General features: G+C 21.8%; 8 protein-coding genes across 8 annotated transcripts; 4 read left to right on the top strand and 4 right to left on the bottom strand. All coding sequences in view use genetic code 6, as the record gives it.

Moving 5' to 3' along the window:
• Positions 1–600: 600 nt before the first annotated feature.
• TTHERM_00412160 (small guanosine triphosphatase family (GTPase)-like Ras family protein) lies at positions 601–1497 on the top strand (the record flags this gene model as incomplete). The annotated part of the gene is made up of 2 exons (XM_001020910.3): positions 601–850; positions 944–1497. 2 exons carry the CDS (start codon positions 601–603, stop codon positions 1495–1497), a joined length of 804 nt encoding a protein of 267 aa, XP_001020910.3.
• Positions 1498–2076: 579 nt separating this feature from the next.
• On the bottom strand, positions 2077–6681 carry TTHERM_00412150 (hypothetical protein; the record flags this gene model as incomplete). Its single annotated transcript, XM_001020909.4, has 7 exons — positions 5415–6681; positions 5160–5323; positions 5015–5107; positions 4858–4959; positions 4622–4814; positions 3285–4574; positions 2077–2846 (listed from the first exon to the last, which is right to left on the bottom strand). The coding sequence occupies exons 1-7, from the start codon at positions 6643–6645 to the stop codon at positions 2077–2079; spliced, it is 3843 nt and encodes a 1280-aa protein (XP_001020909.4). The 5' UTR covers positions 6646–6681.
• A 1307-nt stretch (positions 6682–7988) lies between these two features.
• Positions 7989–9456, bottom strand: TTHERM_00412140 (hypothetical protein; the record flags this gene model as incomplete). The annotated part of the gene is made up of 2 exons (XM_001020908.3): positions 7989–9184; positions 9408–9456. 2 exons carry the CDS (start codon positions 9454–9456, stop codon positions 7989–7991), a joined length of 1245 nt encoding a protein of 414 aa, XP_001020908.1.
• Positions 9457–10679: 1223 nt separating this feature from the next.
• Positions 10680–13557, bottom strand: TTHERM_00412130 (FYVE zinc finger protein; the record flags this gene model as incomplete). The annotated part of the gene is made up of 5 exons (XM_001020907.2): positions 13297–13557; positions 13104–13196; positions 12765–12832; positions 11878–12711; positions 10680–11781 (listed from the first exon to the last, which is right to left on the bottom strand). The coding sequence occupies exons 1-5, from the start codon at positions 13462–13464 to the stop codon at positions 10680–10682; spliced, it is 2265 nt and encodes a 754-aa protein (XP_001020907.2). The 5' UTR covers positions 13465–13557.
• Positions 13558–14815: 1258 nt separating this feature from the next.
• Positions 14816–16738, top strand: TTHERM_00412110 (transmembrane protein, putative; the record flags this gene model as incomplete). The annotated part of the gene is made up of 1 exon (XM_001020905.2): positions 14816–16738. The coding sequence occupies one exon, from the start codon at positions 14816–14818 to the stop codon at positions 16736–16738; it is 1923 nt and encodes a 640-aa protein (XP_001020905.2).
• A 303-nt stretch (positions 16739–17041) lies between these two features.
• TTHERM_000412109 (hypothetical protein) lies at positions 17042–17474 on the bottom strand (the record flags this gene model as incomplete). The annotated part of the gene is made up of 2 exons (XM_012798830.1): positions 17042–17317; positions 17409–17474. The coding sequence occupies 2 exons, from the start codon at positions 17472–17474 to the stop codon at positions 17042–17044; spliced, it is 342 nt and encodes a 113-aa protein (XP_012654284.1).
• Positions 17475–19316: 1842 nt separating this feature from the next.
• TTHERM_00412090 (transmembrane protein, putative) lies at positions 19317–21239 on the top strand (the record flags this gene model as incomplete). Its single annotated transcript, XM_001020903.1, has 1 exon — positions 19317–21239. The coding sequence occupies one exon, from the start codon at positions 19317–19319 to the stop codon at positions 21237–21239; it is 1923 nt and encodes a 640-aa protein (XP_001020903.1).
• Positions 21240–22582: 1343 nt separating this feature from the next.
• Positions 22583–26778, top strand: TTHERM_00412080 (Serine/Threonine kinase domain protein; the record flags this gene model as incomplete). Its single annotated transcript, XM_001020902.2, has 7 exons — positions 22583–22978; positions 23271–23435; positions 23674–23793; positions 23849–23891; positions 23945–26272; positions 26336–26416; positions 26474–26778. 7 exons carry the CDS (start codon positions 22583–22585, stop codon positions 26776–26778), a joined length of 3438 nt encoding a protein of 1145 aa, XP_001020902.2.
• Between the last annotated feature and the right edge of the window lie 826 nt (positions 26779–27604).

The raw sequence follows: 27604 nt of genomic DNA, 5'->3' as shown, positions 1-27604 counted from the left end.
CAACCCCAACCCCAACCCCAACCCCCCTACCTTTTTATGAAAAAAAAAAACATAAAATTTAGAAATTAAATTGAAATAAACATTAAAAATACCCTTATATGTAACATAGATTTATCATAAAGTAACTAATTTTTTATTTATAAATAAAATATTTTTATAATAGCTTTAATTATTTAATTTTCAATTACTTACTCAAAAAATTAAAATAGTATAATTTTTATAATGAATGAATGGAAGACTTTGAGATTCAAAAAAAGACATGAAATTAAAAAATTGAATGTATTTTTTTATAATATAAAAACTATTAGTGAAAGGATATAGTTGGTTATCAAATTTGCTCAGATGGTAATAATAAATCTTTTCCATCAAAAATCATCAAGTTACTTTCTAATAAAGAGAAAAGGTGGTTAGCGAGTAAATAAATATCTTTATTTTGTGAATATTTTAGTACTTTTGATGCTATCTTTAATTAAAAAACAAAAGGGTTTTTTAATTATCAAAAAGTTGATTCTAATCAATTAAATTTTGATTGATATAAATAGCATAGAAGTTAAAGAAATATCAAGTTGAATTGAAATAAATATCTTATTTTTGTAAAAGATGAGCAGCATTGTACAATTTGAAAATGCATACAACATATAGAGTCATAAAATATAAGAGAATGAAGAAAATGATATTGAAGTGAATTCTATAAAGTTGATGCTTTTAGGAAAAGAAACAGTTGGTAAAACATCTTTCAAGAGTTGCCTATTGGAAGGGAAAATACCAGATGAACACATTTAAACTTTTATCGATGCCTATTATTTTGATTTAAGAGAGTCAAGCGGCAAAGAAATTGTCGAATATGTTAGTAATATAAAAATTTAAGATAACATTTTGAATTAGTTTCCATTAAAATTTTGGTTTTGGTTATTAATTATTAGTTTTTAAAAATTCATAATAGGAATATAAGATTCAGCAGGTTAAGAAGAATTTTAGCTGATAATAGAATAAATGATATTTTATAATAATGGATTCTTCATTATATACTCAATTGATGATTACGATAGCTTTCAATAAGTTTAAAATTAGATATGGTAAAAAATCTTAACAAGTAAATAAGATTAAAATTTTTTTGCAGTTCTGATTGGAAACAAAAAGGATTTAGAGGAAAATAGAAAAGTTTCATTTATGGAAGGTTAAAATCTAGCTAATAAATTCGGAATTCCATTTCATGAAGTTTCTTTAAAAAATGATCCTAAATCAGCAAAGGTTATATTCAACTAATTGGTGCTTAGCATAAAAAAACAGGAATATTAATACCCTTATTATACATAGTAATATATGGTTGAAAGTAACTAGTCAAATATAAGCAGTGTATCACAAACAAGATCAAAAATGAACTCTATTCATAGTATTGATCCTAAATTTTAAAAATAAGTGTTATAAAATGAAAATAAGTAGTATAGAAACTAATAAATCTAAAAGGAAAATAATTGCTGTTGCAGTATTTTTTGAAATGTTTGCTAGAGATATTTAAAAAATATTTATTAACTATATAATATTTAGCAAACACTAAATTAATTACCATTAAGACATTAAAAAATATTATAAAAGACTAATTCTATATAAATAATAACTAATAAAATAAAAATATTTCTTATAACAAATGCTAAACCTTAAATAAAAAAATATAATTTTAATAAAATAAATTAAATATGTAAAGCTATTTATTACATTATTTATTCGAATCGTTTTCTGAATTTAAAAAATTTCATAGTTTACAAATATGACGTGATTGATAATCTAACACATTTATTAGCATTACTTTTCATATATAAAAGTCTAAAAACGTTTTGATATTATAGAAATATTTATTAATTATTGTTTTTAGCCTATATGTAAAACAAATTTGAATTTCATCAAATTAAATTCCAATTCTAATACTTATTATTCAAAAGGCATTCTTAAAAAAACAAAATTAACATAAAATAAAGAAATTTACTAATAAATTAAATTTTAAATTTTAAATTAAAATAATTTTATTCAAAATAAATATAAGTTAGTTACTACATTTTAAGATGGATATTCAGTAAATCATTTTTCTACTATAAAGTAGCTGATTACTTAATCTTTAACTTTAGCACATTTCTCAATAAAGAAAATTATTATCGAAGTATCATCCTCTTAGTAGATAGCATCTATAAATGGCTTAGAAAAGCTTAAAACTTTTGGAGAAGAATATACATCGTCCAAATATTATAGGTGTATTTATTCTTCGTATAATTATAGCAGAATGTTTTTTTAACTTTAGACATAATACTTTATACACTAATGCTTATTTGAGCATGAATAAACTGATTAGTTTTCACAAAATTTGTAACCATTCTTTTCGTAAATAAGTATTCTCTTTTAATTATCCATGAAAACTTATTTTTAGTCAAATGGATCTACTACATGCATTTATAATAATGGAATATCATTTTCAATACTAATGACAGGTTTATCTGAATCCTTATCTAAATCAGGGCAGAGGTATATTGTTTATCTATCTTAACTTAGAAACATGAAGCAGATTTGCTGGTTTTGATCTTTGTAAAAACTAAGTTATTGAAAATTTTGAAACATTTCATCAAGATCAAATTTCTCCTCTGTTATTGAGATAGTTTTATCAAAAAATGAAATATTAATACACTTTAATTCATTTTTTTAATTCCCTTAAGTATATATTTAAATGCAATTTTCATTTGAAGACAGATAAAAAGCTTAACTCTAACTAAACTATTAAGGCATTTTCCACATATTTTTTTCTTACACTGAAAATATACTCATAGTTTATTCATGTGAAAATATTAAGTATGAAGACTCTTTTTTATTATTAAAATAAAAAAAGTGAATAAATTCATTTAAAATTTTAATTCAATAACTTTATTTTAAATAATTTAAATTTACTATTAAACATTTTTTAATTTAGATAATTTAAAATTATCAATAAATTTATTTGAGGTCATTCATTTAATTAAAATTATTAAATAAATAATTAAAACTTATCTTACTATCTGAAGTTAAATAATTTAAAATCATAAATAAAACTATTTGTGAGTAAAAAATTTTATATTATTAAAAATAATTGTTTTATTTTATTTCTTGAATAATTTTGGACCAAAATTTTTTTTTTAACAATTCTTTTTTAAAAAACTTTGAGGCACGATGATAATTTTTAAATGATTTAAAATTTAGTCATCAAATAATAAATAAATAAATTAATTTTTATAAAATATTTTTTTGAAAAAATTATAATTTACTTTTAAATATAATGTGCTCAGCAAAATAATAAGAAGTTTCAGGGCTATTAGCTTTATAGTAGACTGATTGGAGTTTTCTGGAATCTGTGAGGTTTTTATCAAAATTGAAAATTTCGATTTCAAAAGGGTTGTTTTTGATTAGAGCAATCAAATTTACTTCAGCTTTGGATCTCTTATTCTTTTTATATTTTTCTAAGTCTACTTAACAGCTGAATATCAAATTTTAATGAAATTTAATTGAATCTTGATTTGATTTATCAGTTTTTTAATTCAAACAATCGATATGAGAGGACTCTAAATTAAATTATTTAATAGGAGTAAAAATTTAGCTATTTTACTATTCAATCTATATTTTTTCTTCTTGGTTTTTGTTTGTGCTATAAAATTATAGGTCTTGTTCTAGGTCAATATCATCTACTTTCTTTTATTCTATTTCGATATCTCTTTTGGAATTATTTGGACTGATTTTGTTGTTAATATTCTTCTGTTCTTCTCCGCTTTTATTTTCAAGCTTTTGAGATTATGGAGAAATTTTTTATTAATTATCAAAAGTTTCTTTTATTTTTTGTTAAGGAGATTTAGATGAAATTTATTCTACTTACTACTATTGAGATAAAATATGATCACTTTTATTTAAATCAGATTATTCAGGTGCATATTTATTAAGAATTCTTTATAACTTTTAGTCTGAATTGTCTTTTTTTTAGGATTCAGGAGATTAATTCTAACTTTTTTATTACATTATAGGACTTAATTTTTTATCATTAGAAAAATCACTTTTTTAAGCAGATCCGATAACCTTTTATGCACTCTCTAAATTTTTTTTAAATGAGTTTGAACTGATAAGGTTGTTACTATTTTCTCCTTTAATCATACTTATACTATTTTCCGAACCAAACAGAGTAGAATTGAGCATGGTAAGAGAAGAAGCATTACCTTTCTTGTTTGATGATTTTTTACTTTACTTTTAATTTTCATTAACTAATTGCCCATTGTTTTTAAAAGCCATATTTCTCTACTTTTGCAAATACTTTCTATGTTTGGAAGACCTCTTTTATATTAAGGATTCATCTTAGCGACAATCTTCACAACACCATTCATCATCAGTTTTAGGTAAAGCTGTCTCGATTTCTTAAGAATTATTTTGATTTTGTTCAATTTTTTTTAGTTATTCTCTTTTTTCTAGGCACTTTAAATGAAACCATTATCTTGTGCATTTTTTATTATAACAGAGCCTTACCTCATCTTTTTTGTCTTCTTGGCAATAGCAAGGAAGCTTTACTTTTTATTCTAAAATAATAATCAATATATAAAAAGAAGCAAGCTTATTAAATTACATTTAGATTTTATTGATTTTTTTAATTTTAATATTTCCTCTTCATTTTAAGCACTTTCTTTATCGTATTCGTCTTCTTTATCTTCATTATTTGAATAAATTTAATTTTTTTAAACCTTTTTATCAGATTGAGCTACTGGATTTTCTTCTTATGACAATAGAATTATGCTTTCATCAGTGATTCTTTTTTTATACTTAAATAAATTTGATAAATTATCTTAGAATTTAAATTTTTACAATAGGCTATTCTTTGTGCAAGTAATTTTTTGGGGGGGATCTTAGTTTCTTTTATTTCTGTTGATATTCCAATAAAATTTCTGTTTTCTAATCATATTAATTCTTTATTTAAAATAAAATATTTATTTTCACATATTTAAAAATTGTATTGATTTACTCCATCTTCTTCATATTTTCGTATATCCCCTATAAAATTTATAAATGCTTTCATAGATAACTAAAAGCAATATTTTTCTTTGTTCTCCTTATTCTATACAATATAAATATTATCAATAAAAAATATTTTCCAAATAAAAAAATACCATTAAATCATCATGCAAATGTTTCTTGTATGAGTAAGTTTTTTCAATCCCTTTCAACTTCTTTTCATCTTCATAAGAGCAAGTTTTAGTGTAGTCGTTGCTAGTAATTTTGCGTAACCTTTCTTTGTTTCGATAGTATTTAATCATTTACCCTTCTTTAATAACTATATTAAAAAATATTTTTTTTATATAATTTTAATATATATAGTGTGTCAAAAATTAAATAAACATAAACTAAAAAATTTAATTAATTACACTCTTTTCTTTCTTTTTCTAAGTATTCGTAAATGTTTTCAAATCTGTCTTCTTATTTTTCAGCTTGCAGCTTGATTCTTTCACATCTAGTGATAAAATCTTCTTCTGATGTTGCTTCACTATCGAAGGAAGGATATTTATTATTCATTTCTTCTTGAGCCTGCCTTCTAACAGGTTCTTAATTATGAGACTATTGATCATTTTTCACAGTATCGTTAATTTGATGTTATTTAAACAAGCCTTTGTTATTTTCTTAAGCTTCACTTTTTGGTTAATTTTATTTTTAATTCTACCTCGAAGTAGGATTATTGGCATTTTTAATTTCATTATTAAAGTTATTATTGTTGCTTAAACCAAGCCTTTAATATTCAAACACTTTATTTAAATTGTTTATCTTTTAATGGTGATTTTCTTAAATAATGTTTTATTTAGGAGCTTAATTATGCTAATAGTTATTATAGGAAGAAGGTTTTTGAGGTCTTACATCATAGAATTAGCCTTTCAAATTTTAAACATAATTTCTATTATTGTATTGATTTTATATATCTTATTTACGGTCATCACTTAAATCGTCATCATCTTCAATATCCTCGTTATTCTGATTATAATAATAATTTTAACTCACTTCTTGGATATCATCTAAATCTCCATTACTATCATCGATTTCATCGTCATCTTCATCTTCATCTTCTAATTCGATGTAATTAGGTTTAAGCTATATTCTATCTCTTTGATTAATTTAATCCTTGCTAGAAAATCTTGAAAGTAAATTAGCTTTATTAGAATTTCTTATTAGATCAGATTCTTAAAATTTGTTAGAATTAAAATTATTTTAATTTCTGTCAGCCTATTGCACAGAATTTATTTATTTACCTCTATTTAAAAAGTTATTCCCTTGAGCTAGTCTATCTTATTATTAAGACATATCTTCGATTTCAATCATTCTGTTTAAATTTTATTTATATTAATATCTATCTAATTAATTATTTCCATCTTATTCATAAAATCTGTGTTAAGAAATTTGTTACATATTATTTATAACTTATGGTTAAAATCTTAAGCTATTATTTTATTAAACTTAATACTATTGCATATCATTAATATTAGGATAGTAATTTTGGTACTATTATACCCCAATTTGTTAGAGGTTTTAATTATAATTTACTAAACGATTCCCATTTATTAAATTATTTCTATAATCTTATCTTTGTTAATTTTATGAGAAATTCATTTTTTTATTTTGTTTTTTTTAATTAATTTTTATTATAAAATTCTAAATAGTCTGAATTACTCTATTTAATTAAAATGAATAGCTATTTAATCTAATTATTAGAGTGTTTATTAAATTTAAAATGTTTATAAATTTTACTCTCTCTCCTAATTATATTTTTGAAAATATTTAATAAATTTTCACTAGCTATTTAAATTCAAAAATCAAAAATTAAAAAATAAAGTTATTTGTTTTAAAAATAAAATAGATTTCTTCATTAATTTTTTAAAAAGTATGAAATTATTCATGAAATTCAAATTAAAATATTGAGAGAATAAACTTAAAGCATTTATAATAATTAATTTAAAAATTATTATTGACAAAATAAAATTAAAAATTGTATTCTTAGTTAATTTTGAATAAATGTAATTATTTTTTTCAATAAAAGCTAAATTATTATATTATATGTCATTATTTAAAATTTAGCTTGTGGTCGTTAATAGTATTTCATTTTATTTTGATAAAAATAATTTATATTACTATAATTTAAAACTTTTTCTAAAGATATTTATATTATTTATTATAAATTAAGTTATTATTTACTTAATATAAAGAACTGCTTGGATCTATAAAATAGAAACTATTTATTTTTTAATTTAAAAGGTATCTTAAAGGGGATATATTAATTTATTTTACTTCATAAAATTAATTTTAAATCTCTTAAGCTGATAAAATTGATTGATTGATTTAAATTAAATAAGTTTAGCTTCCCTCCTAAAATTAAATTTAATATTTAATGAGGTTAACAGGTTGGCAACCTATATAGTTTTAATTTTTTTGTAGATATAAATAAATTTCTTTTTAATAATTTAGAAGCAATCAAAATTTAAATTAGAATTAAAGATAAAAATAGATCCAAGATCATAAAAATAAATAATATAATTTTATGTCTATAATCAAATCCTAAATTTGATTAATTTAACTTAAATATAAAAGGAAATTCTTTTATTTAAAAAACTAAAACCAATATAAATTAGTTGATTAGTTGTTTGAAAACTTATTTATAGATTCTTGATTTAAATTTCTTTAAAAGCCAAATATTAATTTTGTACTAGTTAAAAAAATGTAGCATATTTTCTTGCAATTATCTTTTAATTTTAGAAAATTAATTGTAAATTTTATATCATATTATTAATGGATTAATTTATTTATTTATTTGTTTATGAGTTTCTTAATATAAAAGTAATAAGAAGAAGTACAATCATTTATAAATTATAACTTACTATTGAAATAAACATTTTTTGTTTTAGTATTTAAAAATGTTGATAAAAATACACTGTATAATATGTTAATAAGTAGTCCAATCATAGTTTAGGAAGGAAAGTGCCAGGAGGAATTACACCAGGAGGGTTTCTGATTGCATTTTTATAGTAATAATCTACTGGTAATTTTTCTATTAACTGAATAAAGCATCTCATAGGCTTGGATAATTCCCTTGAACGCTTTGTATGTATAGTATGACCAGTTTTTTTCATAACAAAAATGAAGTTTTCTTAAACGTTCTCAAAATTAAAATTAGTTATTTGGTTTAAAATAGGGTCATTTCTTACTAAGTCTTTTTCTGCTTCAGTCATGAACTCAAATCTTTGTTTAATATATGTATAAAAGTAATACTCATATCTCATTAAATCTGTGTCAATAAGAGGATCGAACTCTCCACAACAATAAAATTTAAGAATAGGTAAATCATTATGTCCCATTTAATAGTATTCAGTCCAACCTTCATCACCTACTGTCATAAATGCCTTGAACCATATCATCAATGTTTCTGGATCATTACACATGATTGGAACATTTTCAAATTCAAAGTAATTACCATCATGATCGCTTTTGAATCTTTAAAATAAATGTCTACGAAATTCTATGCTTTCAAAAAGCTCTGGATTCTTTCTTAATCCATATTCTTGATCGTATCTATTAAAGACGCTGTACATGTAAGTGTGAGCTGGAATCCATAATATAGTAGGACCAGCAATATTAATATGAGCTTTAAACATTTTAGGGTATTTTTTATGACAAAATCTCCACATAACTGTGCCACCAGAGTATCCTAAAGATATAACCTATCTATTAATTTGCAAATGGTCTCTTAAAAGCATCATAATCAAATCACCTAGTTCATCTAAATAACCATGATAATTTCCTCTAAATATTTCTATCTCACCATCCATACCAGGCACCATAAAATTAATCCATCTACAAAGTAAAGAGCCACTAGGGTTCTAAGAAGGGTCTGTTATAGTTTATTGTAAGCCTGCCATTTCTTTAGGATCTCCTGGCCATCCATGAATTGTCACTACTATCTAGCTATTATGAAAACTTTATCCTTCTTTAAGTTTCTCTAAGTTATCAGTGTAGTAGCAATACCAGCCATTCTTAAAGGTAGCTTTTCTAATAGTTTCTTAAAATGCAAACTTTTACCCTTTAGTAAAATATTCTATTCCAAACTTTTGTTCATTTTCTTTTGCAACTTTATCAATTTGCTTGAAAAGTGGTTTATCTTTTTATTAACAATAATTCAAATTTAAACAATGCAAGAAATAAAAAGTTGAAAAAAAATGTAAAATACTAAATTTTTTAACAAATTGATTATTATTTTAATGTGCTTGTGTTAAGAAATAGAATTTACTATCTAAAAAAGAACTTAACATTTCAAAAAGTCCTTTTTATCTGCAGTTTTATGAAAAGATGTAAGTAGAATAATTAATAATGTGTTTCATTACTTTCAATTCTTGGGAGACCTGTAAATTTGAATATTTCTTTGCTTGCCATTTTGAGTGAATTATTAATTTTATGATTTGGAAATAATATGTTGAAATTAGCTTAAGATTTGAGGAATGCCTGATTATTTTTGCTACTTTATAAAATGGATTTGACTATTTTTTTGTTTTCTTTTTAGAACTTTTTAAGATTTTAAAAATTGATTACTTGATTTTAATAAATCTAAATTTTATCTTTTTAAATAAAACCTTTAAGGTAATTATATAAATTGACTAAATGCTGAGTACTTCCATATGACGTATTGATTGATTTGCATAATTAATACATTTAATTTATCATACGTCGATTAAATCATACAACCAGCAGCCTTTTTAACTATTCTTAGTACATTTAAACATAAAATAAAATAATATTTTGCATCTTAAAAAATAAGCAAATAATATCCTCAAAAGTGGCATATTTTTATTTAAATTTTATTAAAAAATTATTTATTATTAAAAATCCAAAAAATTTATCCATTTTTGAAATTTCAAAAGATTTCTAAAAATATTATATATAAACTAACAAAATTTATATCACCGAATAAAAAAGTGAAAATTCTTTTTATTCTTCTATTTTTTATTTTTGATTATTCTTATTTGACATCATATAACAAAACTTTTAATTAATCAATGATGGACTTAATAATTCTTAAACTAAATTGATTGATGTTTTAACATATTATTTTGAAAAAATATTTATATTTTTGCAAATTAAAATCAGTAAATTTTTGTTTTTATGAATAAAATAAAATTTATATATTTATTTTTTAATATTTTTTAAATTTAAACTAAAATCTATTTATTTTAAATTTCACTAAAAGAAAAAAATCAAATTTTTACTTTATTAATAAACTATTTATCTATAATTATTTAATTCATTTATGAGCAGTTATTAATTTTATAAAGATGTAATCCATTAGAATAAGCTAATAAATTAATTACAAATTTTTACAATAATAATTTAGATAACATAATTAATTAAAATCAACATATTATAAATCGAAGGTATTTTTTGTTTATTTTTAGTTGAAATAAATAAGATAGTACATATCTATCTATTTAAGTATGTAAATACGTTTATTAAAAAATAATTAATTTAATATGATTCTAAATAATTATATTAAAATTCAGAAAGAATAAGAAACATGAGAGTTGTTAACATTTTTTGATATTTTTTTAGTAAAGAATTTTAAAGAAGGATGATGTGTTGTAAATAAATATAATTGATTTTGATCATTGACTTGATAACTTTGTACTTTCTTAAAAGAAGAGTTAAGAAATTATTTTTTAGTCTTTAAGAAGCAATCCTTAAAGCTTATCTAGACGTTCTATTATTGATTAATCGAAAGCCAAATAGTCTTCACGAATAGATTCTGAAGATGTGTTAGACTTTTTAGTATTTCGGGAAATATCAAGGCTGCTTGATATTATTTCCTTGTCATCATCACAGACGCTCATACTCTTTTTAGCTACCTTTTCATTTGTTTTCTATAAATTAGCATTATTATCAACTGATTAAACAGTAAAGTGTCCTTATTTACCTGATTAAATTTAGTTATTTGTGACTTAAAAATTAAGTTGCTACTAATTTATTTCTCCAAGTAAATTATTCATAAATTGAACATCAGCAAATTAAGAATTTTATCTTGAGTGATTATTGTAAATTGTGGAAAAGAAAGATTCATTTTTTTGCTTATTTCCTGTTTGTATTTCAAAGCTTTTGTGGTTTTATTTATTATTGATATTACTATTTAGGGCTGTAGACAAAAAGTTTGAGGACTGATAATTTTCATATTGTATATTATCAACATTTTCGATAGACTTGTTGGGAGTTAGATTCTAAAATGTCTCTGTTATATTGGCTTTAAGTTAACTTTAGATTTCTTCATTTACTTATGCTTTAATTTAATTACACATTTCTTTTAACTCGACTTGAATCATTTGCCTAGCTTTATCTACTTAAGAGGAATCTTCTTTTTCTTTTGCTTGCTTAATAATTTTTTGGGTAAGTTCTTCTATAAATTTTTATTGATCTTTAATTTTCTTTTAAAGTAGATTAATATCACTTTGCATTTTTTTTATAAGGACTTATTCTTATTAGTTTGGTTTAACTGAAAGAGAAAACAGTTTTTCTTGAAGACCTTTTATCTAGTCATTCTTTTCTTATAATTTCTTTTTAAGTTCCTAATTTTCTTACTCATAATAGCTCTAACTTATTCTTTTTTTCTTAAATTAACTACCTGCTATCTGTACTATTTCTTCACTATCTGAATAATCACCTTCCTCGTTATTTTATGTATTTAGTGTTTCTAAGTCCTAAGTGTATTGCTTGCTTCTATTTTAATTTAATAATAATTAATTATTTTTATATTTCATTTATAGGATAAAATTAATCTTAATAATTGTCATTCAGTTTATTAAAAGATATTACAAACTCCTTGGAAGGTTTTGGAATATGGTATTAGAAGAAATGAGTAATAAGTATCTATCAAATCGATTATGTAACATTTTTTGTGTCAGAAAATCTTGAAAGACCTTAAAAATAGTTTGTTCTAACCTATTAAACTTTAATTAAAGATGAATTTATGATTCTTACTTACTTAATGCGTTAATTATTAAGATAAAATTAGTTCGTTAAAAGAAAAATTGATTATCTATTGCTTGCCAAAAATACTAAGAAACTGTAATAGAAAATAAAAATCTTACGGATTTTGAAATAAATATACTATCAATTAGGGTAATCTGAGTTTCGAACCTGAGGAAATTAACAAAGAATGAAGAGATATATTTATGGTATTTTTATGCAAGGAAATTTAAGTCAAAATTTTTATTATTTTTGCAGAATGGTTCATTTTAAAACTAGCTATTTATTTTTTAAGACAGTACATCAATAACTTTTTCACTTTCCATGACATATGAGGGAAATATTGAAAAATAAGATTTGAGAAATTTAAAGGCTAAAGATTATGAACTCAAAAGGAGAAAAAAGTAGGATAATTATAGAAGCTCTACTGATACATTTAATTTTTTATAGATGTTAAAAAAAGGGATCAGTATACCTAATACTTTTTCCTTTGATTGTTTATAATCAATTTACAATTCATAAACTATTTCGAATATGCTAAAATTAAAAGCATTAGGAGCTATAAAACCCTTTTCTAAAGCTAATTAAGCTTGCTGTACTTTTTTTTACAAATCCTTATTGCTTTATAACTCTTTATTACTTTTTTAACATTGTTCCTAAAAGTCTTCATCTACTTCTTATCTATTTCAATGAAAAAATGTAAATAATCTATATTAAAATTAAATTTTCATTACTTATTTGTATTTAAATATCTCAACCAATTTAATCCTATTTAAGAGTCTTCTCCAAATACAAGCTGACACTATTTATTTTAATAACGAAAATCTATTTTAGAAAACGCTTTATAAATTTTAAAGTAAGCAATTTGTTTAAATGATGTTTATAAATTTCTTTAAGCTAAATATCCTTAAATGATTTTAAGAGTTTAAAATGCTTTATTATTTTTACAAGACTTGACGCTATTTTTTTTGTCTTTCATAATGATAATTTTACTATTTAAAATGCACTTAAAAGTGATAATTGCTTTATCATTTTTATAAATTACTTTTTTAATATATCCAAAATAAAGTTACCTTGCTTATTGTTCCTAAATTAACTTTCTACTCTTCTGCACACTTAACACATATTCTTCTTGGCTTTTTGTCTTACTTTAAGCTACCAGGTATCTAAATTATAATAAATTAAATTAGAAATTTAAAATTATGAAAGTTTTCGTTTAGAACATTTTTAATATAAATAGATTGCTTTTGAATGTTAATTAATTACTATACAACGATTTTAACCACATGGTTAGCAAATTGTCCTGTAACATCTCTTACAGTAGTAGCTCTTTTTAAATAACCCAAAGGAATAACTACAGATTTCACATTAGTTAGATTTGAATAATTAATCTTATAGAGAAATCTAGTATATTGTCCTATTAGCTACTTCCATTTATTAATGCTAATTTGTTTATTTTATACTTTTATTTACCAAAAAAACTGATAAAAATATATAATAATGTTATTTAGTATTTATTAAGTATAGGTTATCAAATTAATTATATTAACTATAAAAACAATAAGTTTCTATTGATTACTTCTTTTACATAGATATTAAATTAGTTAATTAACTAATTTAATATATCTAAATAGACTTTTTAATAAATAGATAATCTCCTATCTTATCAAAAAATATATCAAAATCAGTAATTAATTTATTTTACTCTACATTATTAAGCATTTTTCACTCTACTTTACCATTTTTTTGCAAAATAATTGTTGCTATTATAATTTTTTAATAATAAGTGTATTTTTTTATGAATATAATTGAAAGAGCTAAATTATTAATTGATGCTTTCATTTTTACAAAAGATAAACAAGTAAATTAATTTAATATAACTAGAATGCTATTTTATTCAACATGCCTAAATTAAATTATCATTGAGATAATTAACTTATAAAAATTTCAAAAATAATTTAACTAAAAACCAAAATATTTTATTTTACTTTTTCATAAATTAATTTAATTTAAAATCAATAAATAAAATTTTATTTTTAAAAAATAAATAAAGAAAGCTATTATGTAACAACTATCTATTTACAGTAAATATCTACAAATTTAATAAAACACATCTTCAAAAATATACTTGTAATTTTAAGAATTTGGTAAAAGCTGTATTTAAGAGGAAATAATATTTCCATAGCAAATAAAAGATGTAAAATAGTATCAAATAATATTTAAGTAATTAAACATTTTCAAGCCCTCTCACCTCACTTAAAACATAATATTTTTTTCTATTAAATAGGAAATAGGTTGTATTTTGGTCTCTAAAATATTTCTTATTTAAAATTATAATAAAATATCTAAAAAATAAAAGTAAAAATGTTAATTATTTAATTGGAATTATAATTTATAAAAATATGTGGCATAAATAAATTTTTTTTATCTTAATTTATTTGTATAAAACAAAGAGAAATAAAAAAAATTGTATTAGCCAATACTCATTTAAATAAGAAAATATAACATCTATAAAATAGAATAAATAAATATCTAAATCAATCATTTGATAACTCTAAGTGTTCTTTTAAATTTGCTTGAAGCTTACAAAATTTTCAACCAGCTACAAAATACATTTTTTATTTTATTATAGAAAAAGAACCTTTCATTTATATCAATAATTACAAACCTAATTAAGACTTTTATCTGATTGTTCAATTTTAGCATTCATTCATTAATTGCATAAAAGTTAAAAAATAAAGGAAAGAAATAAAAACCAATTGTATCTGAAAATTTATTATTATAAATGCTAAGTGCTTTAAGATTTATCAAAAGAATTGACATATTTGGAGCTGAAGTTGGATTAAAATATGAGGGACAAAATAAATATACATCAAGACTTGGAGGATTTGCAACTTTGATTGTAGGATGCTTAATTAGTGCCATATTTTATCAATAGTTCTACTAAATCTATAATAGAGTTAATTCAAATTTAATTTATGAGTAAAATTTTGTTGAAATACCAAGAAGATATAACCTAACTACCCATTAATTTAGTTTTATGATTGGACTTTAAGATTAAAATACTAATCCTGTTATAGATGAAGATATATTTACAATTGAAGCCATTTTTTAGTTTAAAAAACCTATTGTGTAAAATGGTACAACAACTTATGAATTAGTAAGTAATAAAGTTCCAGTGGGGCCTTGTACAGAAGATGATTTTTAAGTAGAAGATATTAAAGGTTACTTTCTCAGCTAGCCTTATTAAAAATATTATTGCTTAAAAAATTAAAATGAACTTTATCTTGAAGGGTAATTTGATCAAAATTTTTTTTCAGTTCTGTAATTTAAAATTTCTGAATGTATTGATAAACCTAGTTGCAAGTCACCTGATATAAGATAATAGTTTATAAAAACTTCTTATGCATAAATCTATTATACAGATAGAATTGTATAAACTCAAAATTTTGAGTAACCTTTTAAAAATGTTGGCAAAACTTAATACTATAACATTTTTTATGATTATCTTTAGTAAAGTAGTTTTGTTTTTACAAATACTAAAATTTCAGATGACATAGGTCTACTAGTTGAGTCTTTGAGTATTTAAACACAGCTTTAGTTTGTGAATGATCGCTATTAACTTTAATCTAAAACTACAAATGAATTTTTTGAAATCTCAATATACTTAGATAAAAATAAAGAAAATAGCTATTACAGATCTTACAAAAAAATTCCTGAAGCACTTTCTCAATTGGGAGGAAATTTTTAAGTATTATTTTTTTTAGGTTGTTTATTTATCTAGCCATACAACTTACTCAAACTTAAAAACAGACTTCATAAAGATATATTTTCAGTAGAAAATCAAAATTTAAATAAAAAAGAATCATCTCCAAAAAGCAACAAAAAGAGAAAAAATTCATCTTTTAATTTCAAAGCATAAAGTACAATTTAAAATATTATAAATTAGTCTTAACTTGATTACATTGATGAGGAAAAGATACCAGATTAAGAATCAAATAAATTTTAATTTATAGAAAAACTAAAAGAGTTTTTGGGAATCGTACCATAGTATATTAAGCAGTAATACTAAGAAATAGAAAATATGAGGAGTATTAAAACAATAATCAATACTTAAATTTAGTTTATCTTTCTCAAAAATTTATTTTATTAAATAGATTTTTTAAAAATTAAGTTAATAAATCAATAATCTTAAGTTTTTGACAATAAATCAAAGAATCTCATAGAAACCTGCTCAAAAGAAAATATATTTTTCAATTAATCTAATATTTTTAAATAATACAATAATCAGTCCTTCAGCAATTTGAAAATGTTAAATATAAATGACTTTAACATTAAAAATGATAAAATAGCTGATATGACAGTTCATTCTCTAATAAAAAATGAGGAGGATAACAGTAAATTTTTTAGTAAATAGAATTCTCCTCTATTACGTGATATCGGTTCCTCTAAGAAAGATGATGTAAGTCCTGAGATTTCATCTAAATAGTTTAAATTGTCTTAAAATTTTGATTAAAATCAAGAAAAAAACAAATCTGAGATTGATGTAGAAAGTCAAAGTCCCTCTATCTAAGATCTAGAAAGCTACATAAAAATATTTAATTCGATTAAAAGTTTAAATAAAAATTAATTTTAAAATTCAATAGGTTAGTTAAATAGTAAAGACATAAAAAACAATTAAAGTACAAATTAAAAATAAAATTAATGAATCTCAATTATATATATACTCTTAATAAACTAATTTATATTTTTATAGTGTGTTTTTTTTATTTCAAATTACATATAACTAGATATTGCAATATAATATTTTAAGATCTGCTTCGAAAAATTGTTCACTCTAATTCAGTCTAAATATTTTTTCCTTAATAATAAAATATCTTCAAAAATTAATAATTTGATTGATTTGGAGTAAATATGGTATTTATAATATTTATTTTTTAAATAAAAATTTTAATATAAAATACTTAAAAAAATATTTTAAAACAAAATCATTGATAAATTTACTGATTTATCAACATATTTATGTTTAAATTCCTGCAGAATGTAATTTTACTAAGGATAAATTTAATTTTATTATTGAAATTTATTATTAAAATGGTATTCCTATTATTTATGATAATATATTTACTATTGAGGCTTACTTTTCATATAAAGTATAGACTATATAAAATGATACAGTCATTTATGATTTGATAGTGAAAAAAGTTACCACTTAAGCTTGTATGGCGCATGATTTTTAAATAATGGATATTAAAGTTTATTTCATGAGTTAACCTTACTAAAAATACTATTGTTTAATAAATTAAAATGAGCTTTATCTTGAAGGTTAGCAAGAGCAAAAGATTTTTTAGCTCTTGGTTTTAAATTATTGAATTTACAGATAAACTTAATTGCAAACTGATTGTTATAGGATAATAGTTTTTCAAAAATTCTTATGCATACATCTTTTATACATACAGTATTTTAAAAATTCATAACTTTTAGAAACCTTTTAAAATTATTTGTAAAACTTTATTCAATAAGATTTTTTATGATTATTTTTAGAGTAGTTTTATTTTTTATATTACTCATATTTAAGATGACACAGGGCTATTTTTAGTCTTTGAAAACTTAAACATAACTTCAATTTATTAGTGATATATTAGTTAATAATTTTAGTCAAATATATCAAGCGAATTCTTTTATTTAGAAATTTATTTAAATAAAATAAAGAAAATAGCTATTAGATCTAATAATAAAATTGCTGAAGTTTTTCTCAATTGGGAGGGAATTTTTAAGTACTTTTTTAGGATGTGTTTTAATAAACCTCAAAATTTATTAAAGCTTAAAAATAGATTTCGCAAAGAAAACAAAATCTAAATAAAAAAAAATTTCCAAAAAGAGTAAAATAATAGAATAAATTCAGTGTTGTCTGATAAAAATGAGTAAAGTAAATTTAATTTTTTATTATATTTATAAGGGAAAGAAAAAAATGTTATTGGAAAAGTAAAGGAATTAATTAGAAAAATAAAGTAATTTTTTAGAATGATTACCATAGCAGTATGTAACACAATAATAATAAGAAATAGAAAATATTAGAAGCATTAAAACTATAATTAATTATAAAATTTAGTTTAACTTTCTCAAAAATTTATTTGATCTAATGTATTTATTTTTCAAAAATTATGTTAATTATATATCATGCAAACTTAAGTTTCAGATAGTAAGTAAATCTTATTTTCCTAGATAGTAGGGCAAAAGAATATTTAATAACCTTAATAAACAATATAGTAATTAATTTGTAAGCTATTAAAAAACAAAAAATATAAATGACCTTTTCATAAGTAGTAATAAAATAGTTGATTTTGAGCGCTATTCTCTATCAAAAAATGAAAAAAAGTAGTAAAGTTATAAATTAAAAGAATTCTTTAATTTTACGGGATAATTTTGCTATAAGAATTATGACAGAATTGAATAAATTAAATAAATAGTTAAAAATATCTCAAAATTTTGATTAAGGATAAGAAAATAGAAAATCTGAAATCAATATAAAAAGCAAAAATCCATCTATTAGATTTAAAAAGCTACATGAAAATATTTAATTCAATTAAAATTAATCTAAAAATACAAATAGATTATCTAAATATACTAATTATAAATAGAAATTAAAGCTGTATGAGAGAAAACTAAATTAAATTAATAATTTGTATGCATTTATTATAAAAAAATATTCTTTGTTTAACTTCAAATAATTAATCTATTTATTTCCAAATACTCGCAAAACATCACTTTCCTTTTTTTAATTGTCAAAAATAGAATGAAAAATTTATCAAAATGTTAATCAGTCTTTTTTTTAAATTTTGTCAATTTTTTGTTTTCATAAATAAATAAAAAAGAATTAATATGTATGACATATTATTTAAATAACTTAATAATTTAACTGAAAATTATAAAATTGCTATCTCCTTCTTAAATTCCACAATTATTGTCTTTAACATCAATTTTACAAATAATTCTTTTTAATTTTTTCTAATGTTCAAAACTTAAAATTTTTATTTATTATAAATTTATTATAATTAGAGGAAAAGTATATTATCCATAAAAACAAAATTCATTTTTTTATTTCAAAATATTAGATTTTTTATTTGTATGCGTTTATGGTTATGACAAGTTATTAAATTTAATGAGTAGCTATAAAAAATTAGCTCTATCGATTTATATAAATTACTATATTTAATTAAGAAATAATTAGTAAAAAAAAAGTAGAACCAAAAAAGAAAGAAAGAAATCAATAAAGATTAATTGAAATGAAAACGGACGCGTTACTCGGGTTTATATCAAAGATCGACATTTTTGGTGCTGAAGTAGGATTAAAGTATGAAGGAAAGAGCAAATATACTTCAAGACTTGGAGGCTTTGCAACTATTATTGTAGGTGGATTACTTTGCGCATTGTTGTATCAATAATTTTATTAAATATTTGGTAGACTAAATCCTAATCTAATTTACGAGCAAACATATGTTTAGATACCTAGTAGATATTCTCTAAGTAAGGATTAATTCAATTTTATGATTGGACTTTAAGACTAGGATGGTAACGCTTATTTAGATGAGGATATTTTTACTGTAGAGGCTTACTTTGAATACAAAGAATAAACTAATTAAAACGGGAAAGTTGTTTCAAATTTTATAGTCAACTAAATTCCTACTGGGCCTTGCTCAGAAGATGACTTTTAAATGATAGACACTAAATAATATTTTTTGAATTAGCCTTACTAAAAGCAGTACTGCATAAAAGGAAACAATGATCTTTACCTGGAAGGGTAATTTGATTAAGATAAATTTTCTGTTCTTATTTTCAAAATTATTGAATGTACTGATAAACCAAATTGTAAACCAGCTAATTTAAGATAAGAAATTCTTAAAACATCAAACGCTTAAATTTATTACATAGATAGAAATGTATAAACATAAAACTTTGAAAAGCCTTTTAAAAGCGTAGGTAAAACTCAATTTTACAATATCTTTTATGATTATCTTTTGAAAAGCAATTTCATTTTTTCTAATACACATGTGTAGGACGATATAGGTTATTTTGCTGAGAATTATTAAACTTAGACATAACTTTAATTTGTAACAGATCGCTATCAGTTATAGTCAAAAACTACAAATGAATTCTTTAATATTTCACTTTTCTTAGACAAAAATAAAGAAAATAACTATTTTAGAACCTATTAAAAAATTACTGGGGCACTTTCTCAGTTAGGAGGAACTTTTCAAGTATTGTTTTTCTTTGGTTGCTTATTTATTAAGCCATATAATTTACTTAAGCTTCAAAATAGACTTCATAAAGATATATTTTCATAAGAAAACCAAAGTTTAAATAAAAAAGAATCTAATTAAAAAGAAAAAAAAAAGAGAAGTTCTATTTTCAACAAAAAGAGCTCAATGAAAGTTTCAAATGCTCATAATTATTTGTAAGATGCTAAGAATGAAAAGAAAGAAGAAAACTAATTTTAAATTGAAGATGAAGATGAAAATGAATCTTCTTACCTTAGAAAAATAAAATAATTCTTTGGGTTTGTTTCTTAAAATGTAAAGTAGTAAATGCAAGAAATAGAAAATATGAAAAGCATCAAAACAATTATGAATACTTAAATTTAGTTTATTTTACTCAAAAACCTATTTTATCAAATAGATTTTTCTAATATTAAATAAAATAAAGATTTATCTTAGACTTTTGATAGTAAATCTAAAATATAAGGTGATGGTCGTTAGAGAGAAAATAGTATCTTTAACTCTTTTAATTTTAATAAATTGCAAAAAGACTAATCAATTATAAATTTAAAAGCATTTAACTCAAGTAAATTTAATTTAAATGATTTCACCCCTCAATCTCCTCAATCCCCTTCAAGATTTTAAGATGAAAGCAAATATTTTAGTTAAATAGATTCTCCAAAATTACAAGAAAGCTGTAGCTAGAAAAATGAAGACTAAATTATAAATACATCAAATGACAAAAATATATTATCTCAAAATGAGGAATAAAAATAAGAAAACAGCAAATCAGATATTGAAATTGATAATTAGATTGATTGTGTTAAAAAAATAGATAATTATATACAAAATTTTAATTTAATTTAATCTAAAAATTGTAATTCAGTTGCTTTAAAAAAAAATAGCAGTAATTGTTAAGATGAAAGTTATTAAGATTAAAAATAAGATAATTGAATTAAAATTATTATAATTATTTTAGTAAAAATATATAATTAATTATTTATTGTGACAAGCTAATTTAATACTTTCAAAATTTTTATTATTTGGATTTTATAAATACTTTTTTGAAAAAATTTAATCTATTATATTTAATTTGAAAAAGCAAAATTAAAATTTAGCAGAATTTAAAGTTTATAAATTTAAGATTAAAAAAATACATTTTATAAAAACGATTTTAAACAAAAAATACACTTTAAAAAATTTTAAATGTTGTTATTATTTATTTAACTGTACAAAATCAGAAAATTAAATTTACTAAAATGAAAAATGAATTCATAAAAAAATTCAAGTTATTAGAAACACATTTTATCAAGTTATAATTAATTTGCAAAGTTACCTAAGATGGTAACTAAAAATAATATTTCTAATTTTTGTATGTATTTGAATCAAATAGAACCTATTTAACTAGGTTCAGCATAATGGTTATGAATAGATAAATGAATACATAAAGCTTTTCTTTTTGTTAATTTTTTTTTCTAAAAAATATTAGATATTGCTAATTAAAAACAAACTTTTTAAAAAAGCTTACCAAAAAAAGACAACAACTCTATCTTTATTTTTTAAAGCGCTGTAAGAGGTGATTAGATAAGAATAAAAAGAAACTAATAAAATCAATAGTAGATTTGCCAAAATAAGATCATTTTTGAAGGAAATAAAGCAAATTTAATTATATTAAGGACATTAAGCTAGTTGTCTATAGTGGAAATAAAATAAATAATCATTGTATTTAATACTTAAAGGTAATACAATATTCTTAAAGCACATTTTTGTTGAATATTTTTAGATAATTCAGATTGTATTTATTTTCCAGTATCATTAGCAATTAACAAGAAATAACATATTTCGTAAGCAAATACAGATATCATTCAGCATAATTAAAATAATATAATAGTATTCTAATAAAAAATAAAAATAAATTGTTTGAGATTGTAATACAATTTTTAAAATATTTTACAATTTTAGATAAGGAGTTAAGAGCTATAGTTATTTATGTTTAGGTCTATTATAATCATTAAATTTATCTTTTATTTAATCGTTAGGGAATAAATAGTAAACAAAAAGGGAAGTCTTTAAGAGCAAAAAGTAAAAAGAAGAAAATAAATAGCAGTTTAGTTTTTAAATATATAAAGAAGAAAGTAGATTCTGTTGATTTTTTCATAAAATATCACTGAAAGCATCTTGCATTTTTTATAGTTGTTGTGAATCAGTAAAGTTAAACTGATTAAATCAATTAAGATATATTAGCAAGCCTTAAAATAGCAGTAAAATATAGAAAAATACATATATATTTAGATTAAATGAATACAAACAATCGATAGTAAAGATCTGAATCTGATAAAGAAAAAGCACGTTTGATGAATGGTGTAGATATCAATTCAGAAAAATAGGAGCACGAAGACAATAAGCGATAAATAGGATCATGTGTTTCTGATTTTACTATAGTGAAGGAATTAGGTAGAGGTTCGTATGGTGTAGTGTATAGAGCAATATCTAATATCAACAAAAAAGAGTATGTAGTGAAGAAAATAAATATCAAACACATGAGTAATAAGCATTAAAAAGAAGCTCTTAAGGAGGCGCAAATTCTACGTAAAGTCAGACATGAAAATATTATCAGATACTACACTTCTTTTGTAGAGCATGATTGTCTTTATATAGTGATGGAATACGCAGATGGAGGTGATCTTTAATAAGTTAATACATAAATATTATTTCTATTATTCTATGGTTCAAATACATTTTTAAATATCAATTCAGTAATTCTTAAATCATGCAAGCCATTATATTTATTATCCATTGTTATTAGGATGATACTTTGATCTGAAAATCACCAAAAAAATAATATTTCTAAAAAAAAGTTACAGCATCATCAATTAAATTTATTGTATTTTGGATTACCTATCGCTTGCTAATTAATTTAAATGAATAATTAAAAAATTTTTCACTGAAACTGATTAATAAATGTAAATAATTTTAAAAAAATAGCTTCTTAGATATCGTAGAGAGAGAAAAAAATAGTTTACCGAAACAGAAATATGGGAATTTGCTTATGATTTGATTAAAGCAGTTGATTATTTGCATAAAAATAATATAATACATAGAGATATCAAGACATTAAATATATTTCTCACTAAAGATAGAAAAGTCAAGGTAAAAATTCTATCAATTTGACTGATTTAAATTAAACTAATTGATCGTTTTCAATTATAATACATTGCTAATTTTTATATTTTAATAGGATTTATTTATTTATTTTTCATTTTTGTCAAAAGAAATGAAAAGGAATTTTTTGTAGATTATTTTATCTATATTTAGATTTATAATTTAATTTCACTTTATTCAAAACTCAAACAATTAAATAAGCTATTAAAACTTCTTCTTTTAATAGTTAGGTGACTTAGGTGTCTCTAAAATAGTATCAAGCCAAGCTGCATTGTAAGGAACTAGAGTAGGTACTCCTCTGTATCTTGCTCCTGAGCTTGTTAAATAGTAACCATACGATTTTAAAGTAAATTAATTAATAATTTATAATTAGTTAAAATCAATAATTTTAAAATAATTAGGTAGATATTTGGGCAATTGGAATAGTGCTATATCACATTAGCGGTAATTTATTTATTTTTTTAATAAGTACTTATTTTAAAATGTTAATAAAATAGCTCTTGAGCCACCATTTTAAGGAGAGAATTTAATTGCTTTAGGGTTTAATATAGTCCATAAATTTCCGAAGCCATTGCCAAGTGTTTATTCTCCAAAACTTGTTAGCTTTATTAATAAGCTGCTAGAAAAGAATCCACTTTAGCGTCCAAAGACATCGGAATTAATTGAAACATTTCCTAAAAAGAGTGAAAGACCCATGACGGGATAACCATAAAATTCTAATTCTTGGTAAAATAATGCTCTAAAAAACTCTTCAAGCTAGGTTATCAATGATAAGATTGAAGTATATGATAAGGGGAATTATAATATGCTAAATAGAATTATAGAAGAAGATTAAGAAATGGCTGCAGCATTTCAACACAAGATAGATAATAATAAAAGATCTTTAGAATTAAATGACTTTGATAATAAAATACAGGGTCAACCATCAGTATTACCTTATCATATGAGAAGACCTTAAACAAGTGTTGGTAGAGATAAGGAAAAGCTGTTATATTAGCAAAGAATGTAAGAAAATATTAACAACGAATATAATAATCTAAATGTTAAATCATACAAAAATAATGCAAATTAAATAGATAATTAACAAGACTTAAAAAACCAATTTAATGAGGATTTAACTGATCCTAGAAACAACAAATAAGCGAAGCAAATTGATAGGAGTGATTCTTCTTCTTCTTCCTCATCAAATTATCATAATATCAATAATAATGCTAATCGAGAGGTATTAGTTATGGGTAATAATAATGCTGCTTCAACTTCAAACAATAATAATATAGGGAGATATTTAAGTAAAAACAAAGAGATAATGACTTATAATAAAAAAAAGATGTCGTTGATTACTGACAGCAGTATACTTAATGATGATAAAAAGAAGAGTGGTAGTACACGTTAGTCAACTACTTAACAAGGAATTAATTACTAATCTAACAGCAACAGTCAAGCAACCAACGATGAAAAGAAATAAAATTAAAATGAAGATAAAAAACTGAAATTAGATTTATAAACATAACAGTAACAGTCTTATTTGCCTACCCACAAAGTAAACTCTTAAAGCCAATAAATTTAAAAATCAAATCAAATTTTAAGCTCATAACACTCTCCATTGGAGAATCCTTTAAATTCACATAGAGTTTTAACTTAAGCTACAGAAAAATAAGCAGAAAAAAACTATAGTAGTAATAACAATAATGTTTCAGGCGGAGAGTTTAATCAAAAAGCTAATTAATACCATGTTTAAGGTAAATCTTAAAATAAAAATAAAAATGATGAGTAGGAATTGGAACAAAAAAAGAGGATTTAGAGCTCTCTAGATGAAGGTTTAATGGTATAAGAAAAAATAAAATAGAGCAAAGAAAACACTCCTGGAAATAGTTAAAATAATAAAGATATAAAAGCTTCTCTTGAATAAAAGTAAAAAGATACAATAAACCATCCTCAATAGTAGTAGTAGTAGTAGTAGTAGTAGTAGCAGAAATTGATCTCTTAGCCTAGTAATTTAAAGGACACAAAAGAAACAAAAGAAATTAAAGAATATCTTAAAGATATTAACAGTAATAATAATATAAACAATAATGCTTCTAATAAAAATAATGAGATTAAAGGTCAAAATCCTTTAGTTGCTTATTTCAATATCAGCAAATCAATGAGTGATAATTTACAAAGTAATTTTAAAATTCGTCCTTTTTCAGCATAAACGAAACCTAGATAAAATGAATTAGCTAAAAAACCAGAAGTTAATAATTTTATTAAGAATGAAATGATTTCAAGCTAAACTAAAGATGCTATGAAATTGGAGTAAATAATCAAAGAATTTAAATAGGAAGCTCAAAAAATTAGAGAGGCACCACTAATTATTTACTCAAATGGTTAAAATCAGCCATAAACTACTCCTAAGGATCATAAAAATTCAATCGAAACTAAAAAGAACGATAAAAATACTAATAATGGGCCACATTAGAGTTCTTCAACTCAGTCTAACAAAAAAGAGCCTTCCAACCAGTAGTCACAATAAAATAAAAATGTGAACTAAAATGATATTAAAACAGAAAACAAAAGGAAAGAAGACAATAATTTAGGAAATGAAAATGTAATCAGACCATAGTCAGCTCATCCTTTAGTAGGAAATAGATAGAATAAAGTCTTTAATTAGTTTAATAACAGATATGTATCACCAAATTAATATATAGCAGGATTCAGTAGTCCGTTCTAGAGCAACCCAAATACAAATACATCTCATAAATCTATTGTAAATAATTTTATTAAAAACAGCATAGGCAAAATGAACAATAATGTTATTATAGATCCTGTAACTAAACCATAAAAAGGTAAATTATATTGGAATAATCTAAGCAATTTATTGATTTATTTTTTACTTTTATAATAAACAGATTAAAACTAAAATTAAGAAAATGATAAAAATTACTTCTTTTATAGAATTGACAACGTATAAAGAGATTTTAATGAAGAAAGTAAGTTTTTATTCAAAAATAAATAAAATATTAATTTTTAAAACCAAATAATAAAAGTAAATCCTTAATCTACCAAATCTAGTTCATAAAAAATGGATTTAACTTCAAAGATTAAATCAGCAACTTCTACCAATTTTTATAAGGAATAATCTTAAATGACCGTAAGTGTTAAGGGAGGAAATTCTTAAAATCTTGATAATCCACAATAACAGTAAAATAAAGAAAAGTAAAGTTAAGGAAAAGTTTTAGTATTAAACAATGCTCGCCCATAAACTTCAACAGGTGTAAGAAAAAAGTATACAATTAAAGATTTAGTATCTGATTAACATGTATTTCGCACTAACTAAGTAGTGAGTCAATGATTTTATTTGATATAAATCACTAAAAGATATTATGTTAAGTTTATTTAATGGAAAACTTTACTAAGTTTAACATCAAAAAAACATAATAGATAAATTAAAAAACTAATAAATTATCTAAAATAGTAATGATATTTTATAGTTAAAATAAAGAACAAAATAGATCATACATAGATAGATACATACTTACATACATAATCAAAAAGCTAATATATAAATAAACACATAAATTTTATAAAAATTATATAATAATAAATCAATACTAAATTCTAAAGTAATTTTCTTAATTTAAAAAATAAACTCTTAAAATAATTAATAAAATATGAATAAATCTATCAACTCTTAATTCAATTTTATTATTCTTAAAGCAAAGAAAATAAAAATATGATTGATTTTAGCTCTAAAATTTTAGAACTAAATCGCTTTAAATAAATAAATAAATGAATTTGTTTTACCTGTTTTATATTAAGTAAGATCTACTTTTCTACTTTTCTTTCACCTTTCAAACCCTAATTAATAATTTTATTTTCATTATATTTTACTATCAATTTTCTCTTGATATAAGAAAATCCCTAATTATTTAAAACATTTAGAACATTTGATTTAAAAAATTTTTTTATTTTAATGATTCCTAAAATTTAATTTAAAATTACATAATTAAAAAAATCTTCTTAAAATAATTAATAAAATATGAATAAATCTATCAACTCTTAATTCAATTTTATTATTCTTAAAGCAAAGAAAATAAAAATATGATTGATTTAAGCTCTAAAATTTTAGAACTAAATCGCTTTAAATAAATAAATAAATGAATTTGTTTTACCTGTTT

Source organism: Tetrahymena thermophila, assembly GCF_000189635.1.
Source record: "Tetrahymena thermophila SB210 genomic scaffold scf_8254555, whole genome shotgun sequence".
Taxonomy (NCBI): Eukaryota; Ciliophora; class Oligohymenophorea; order Hymenostomatida; family Tetrahymenidae; genus Tetrahymena; species Tetrahymena thermophila.
The sequence above is the reverse complement of the archived record's forward strand: the minus strand, read 5'-3'. Positions and strand labels throughout refer to the sequence as shown.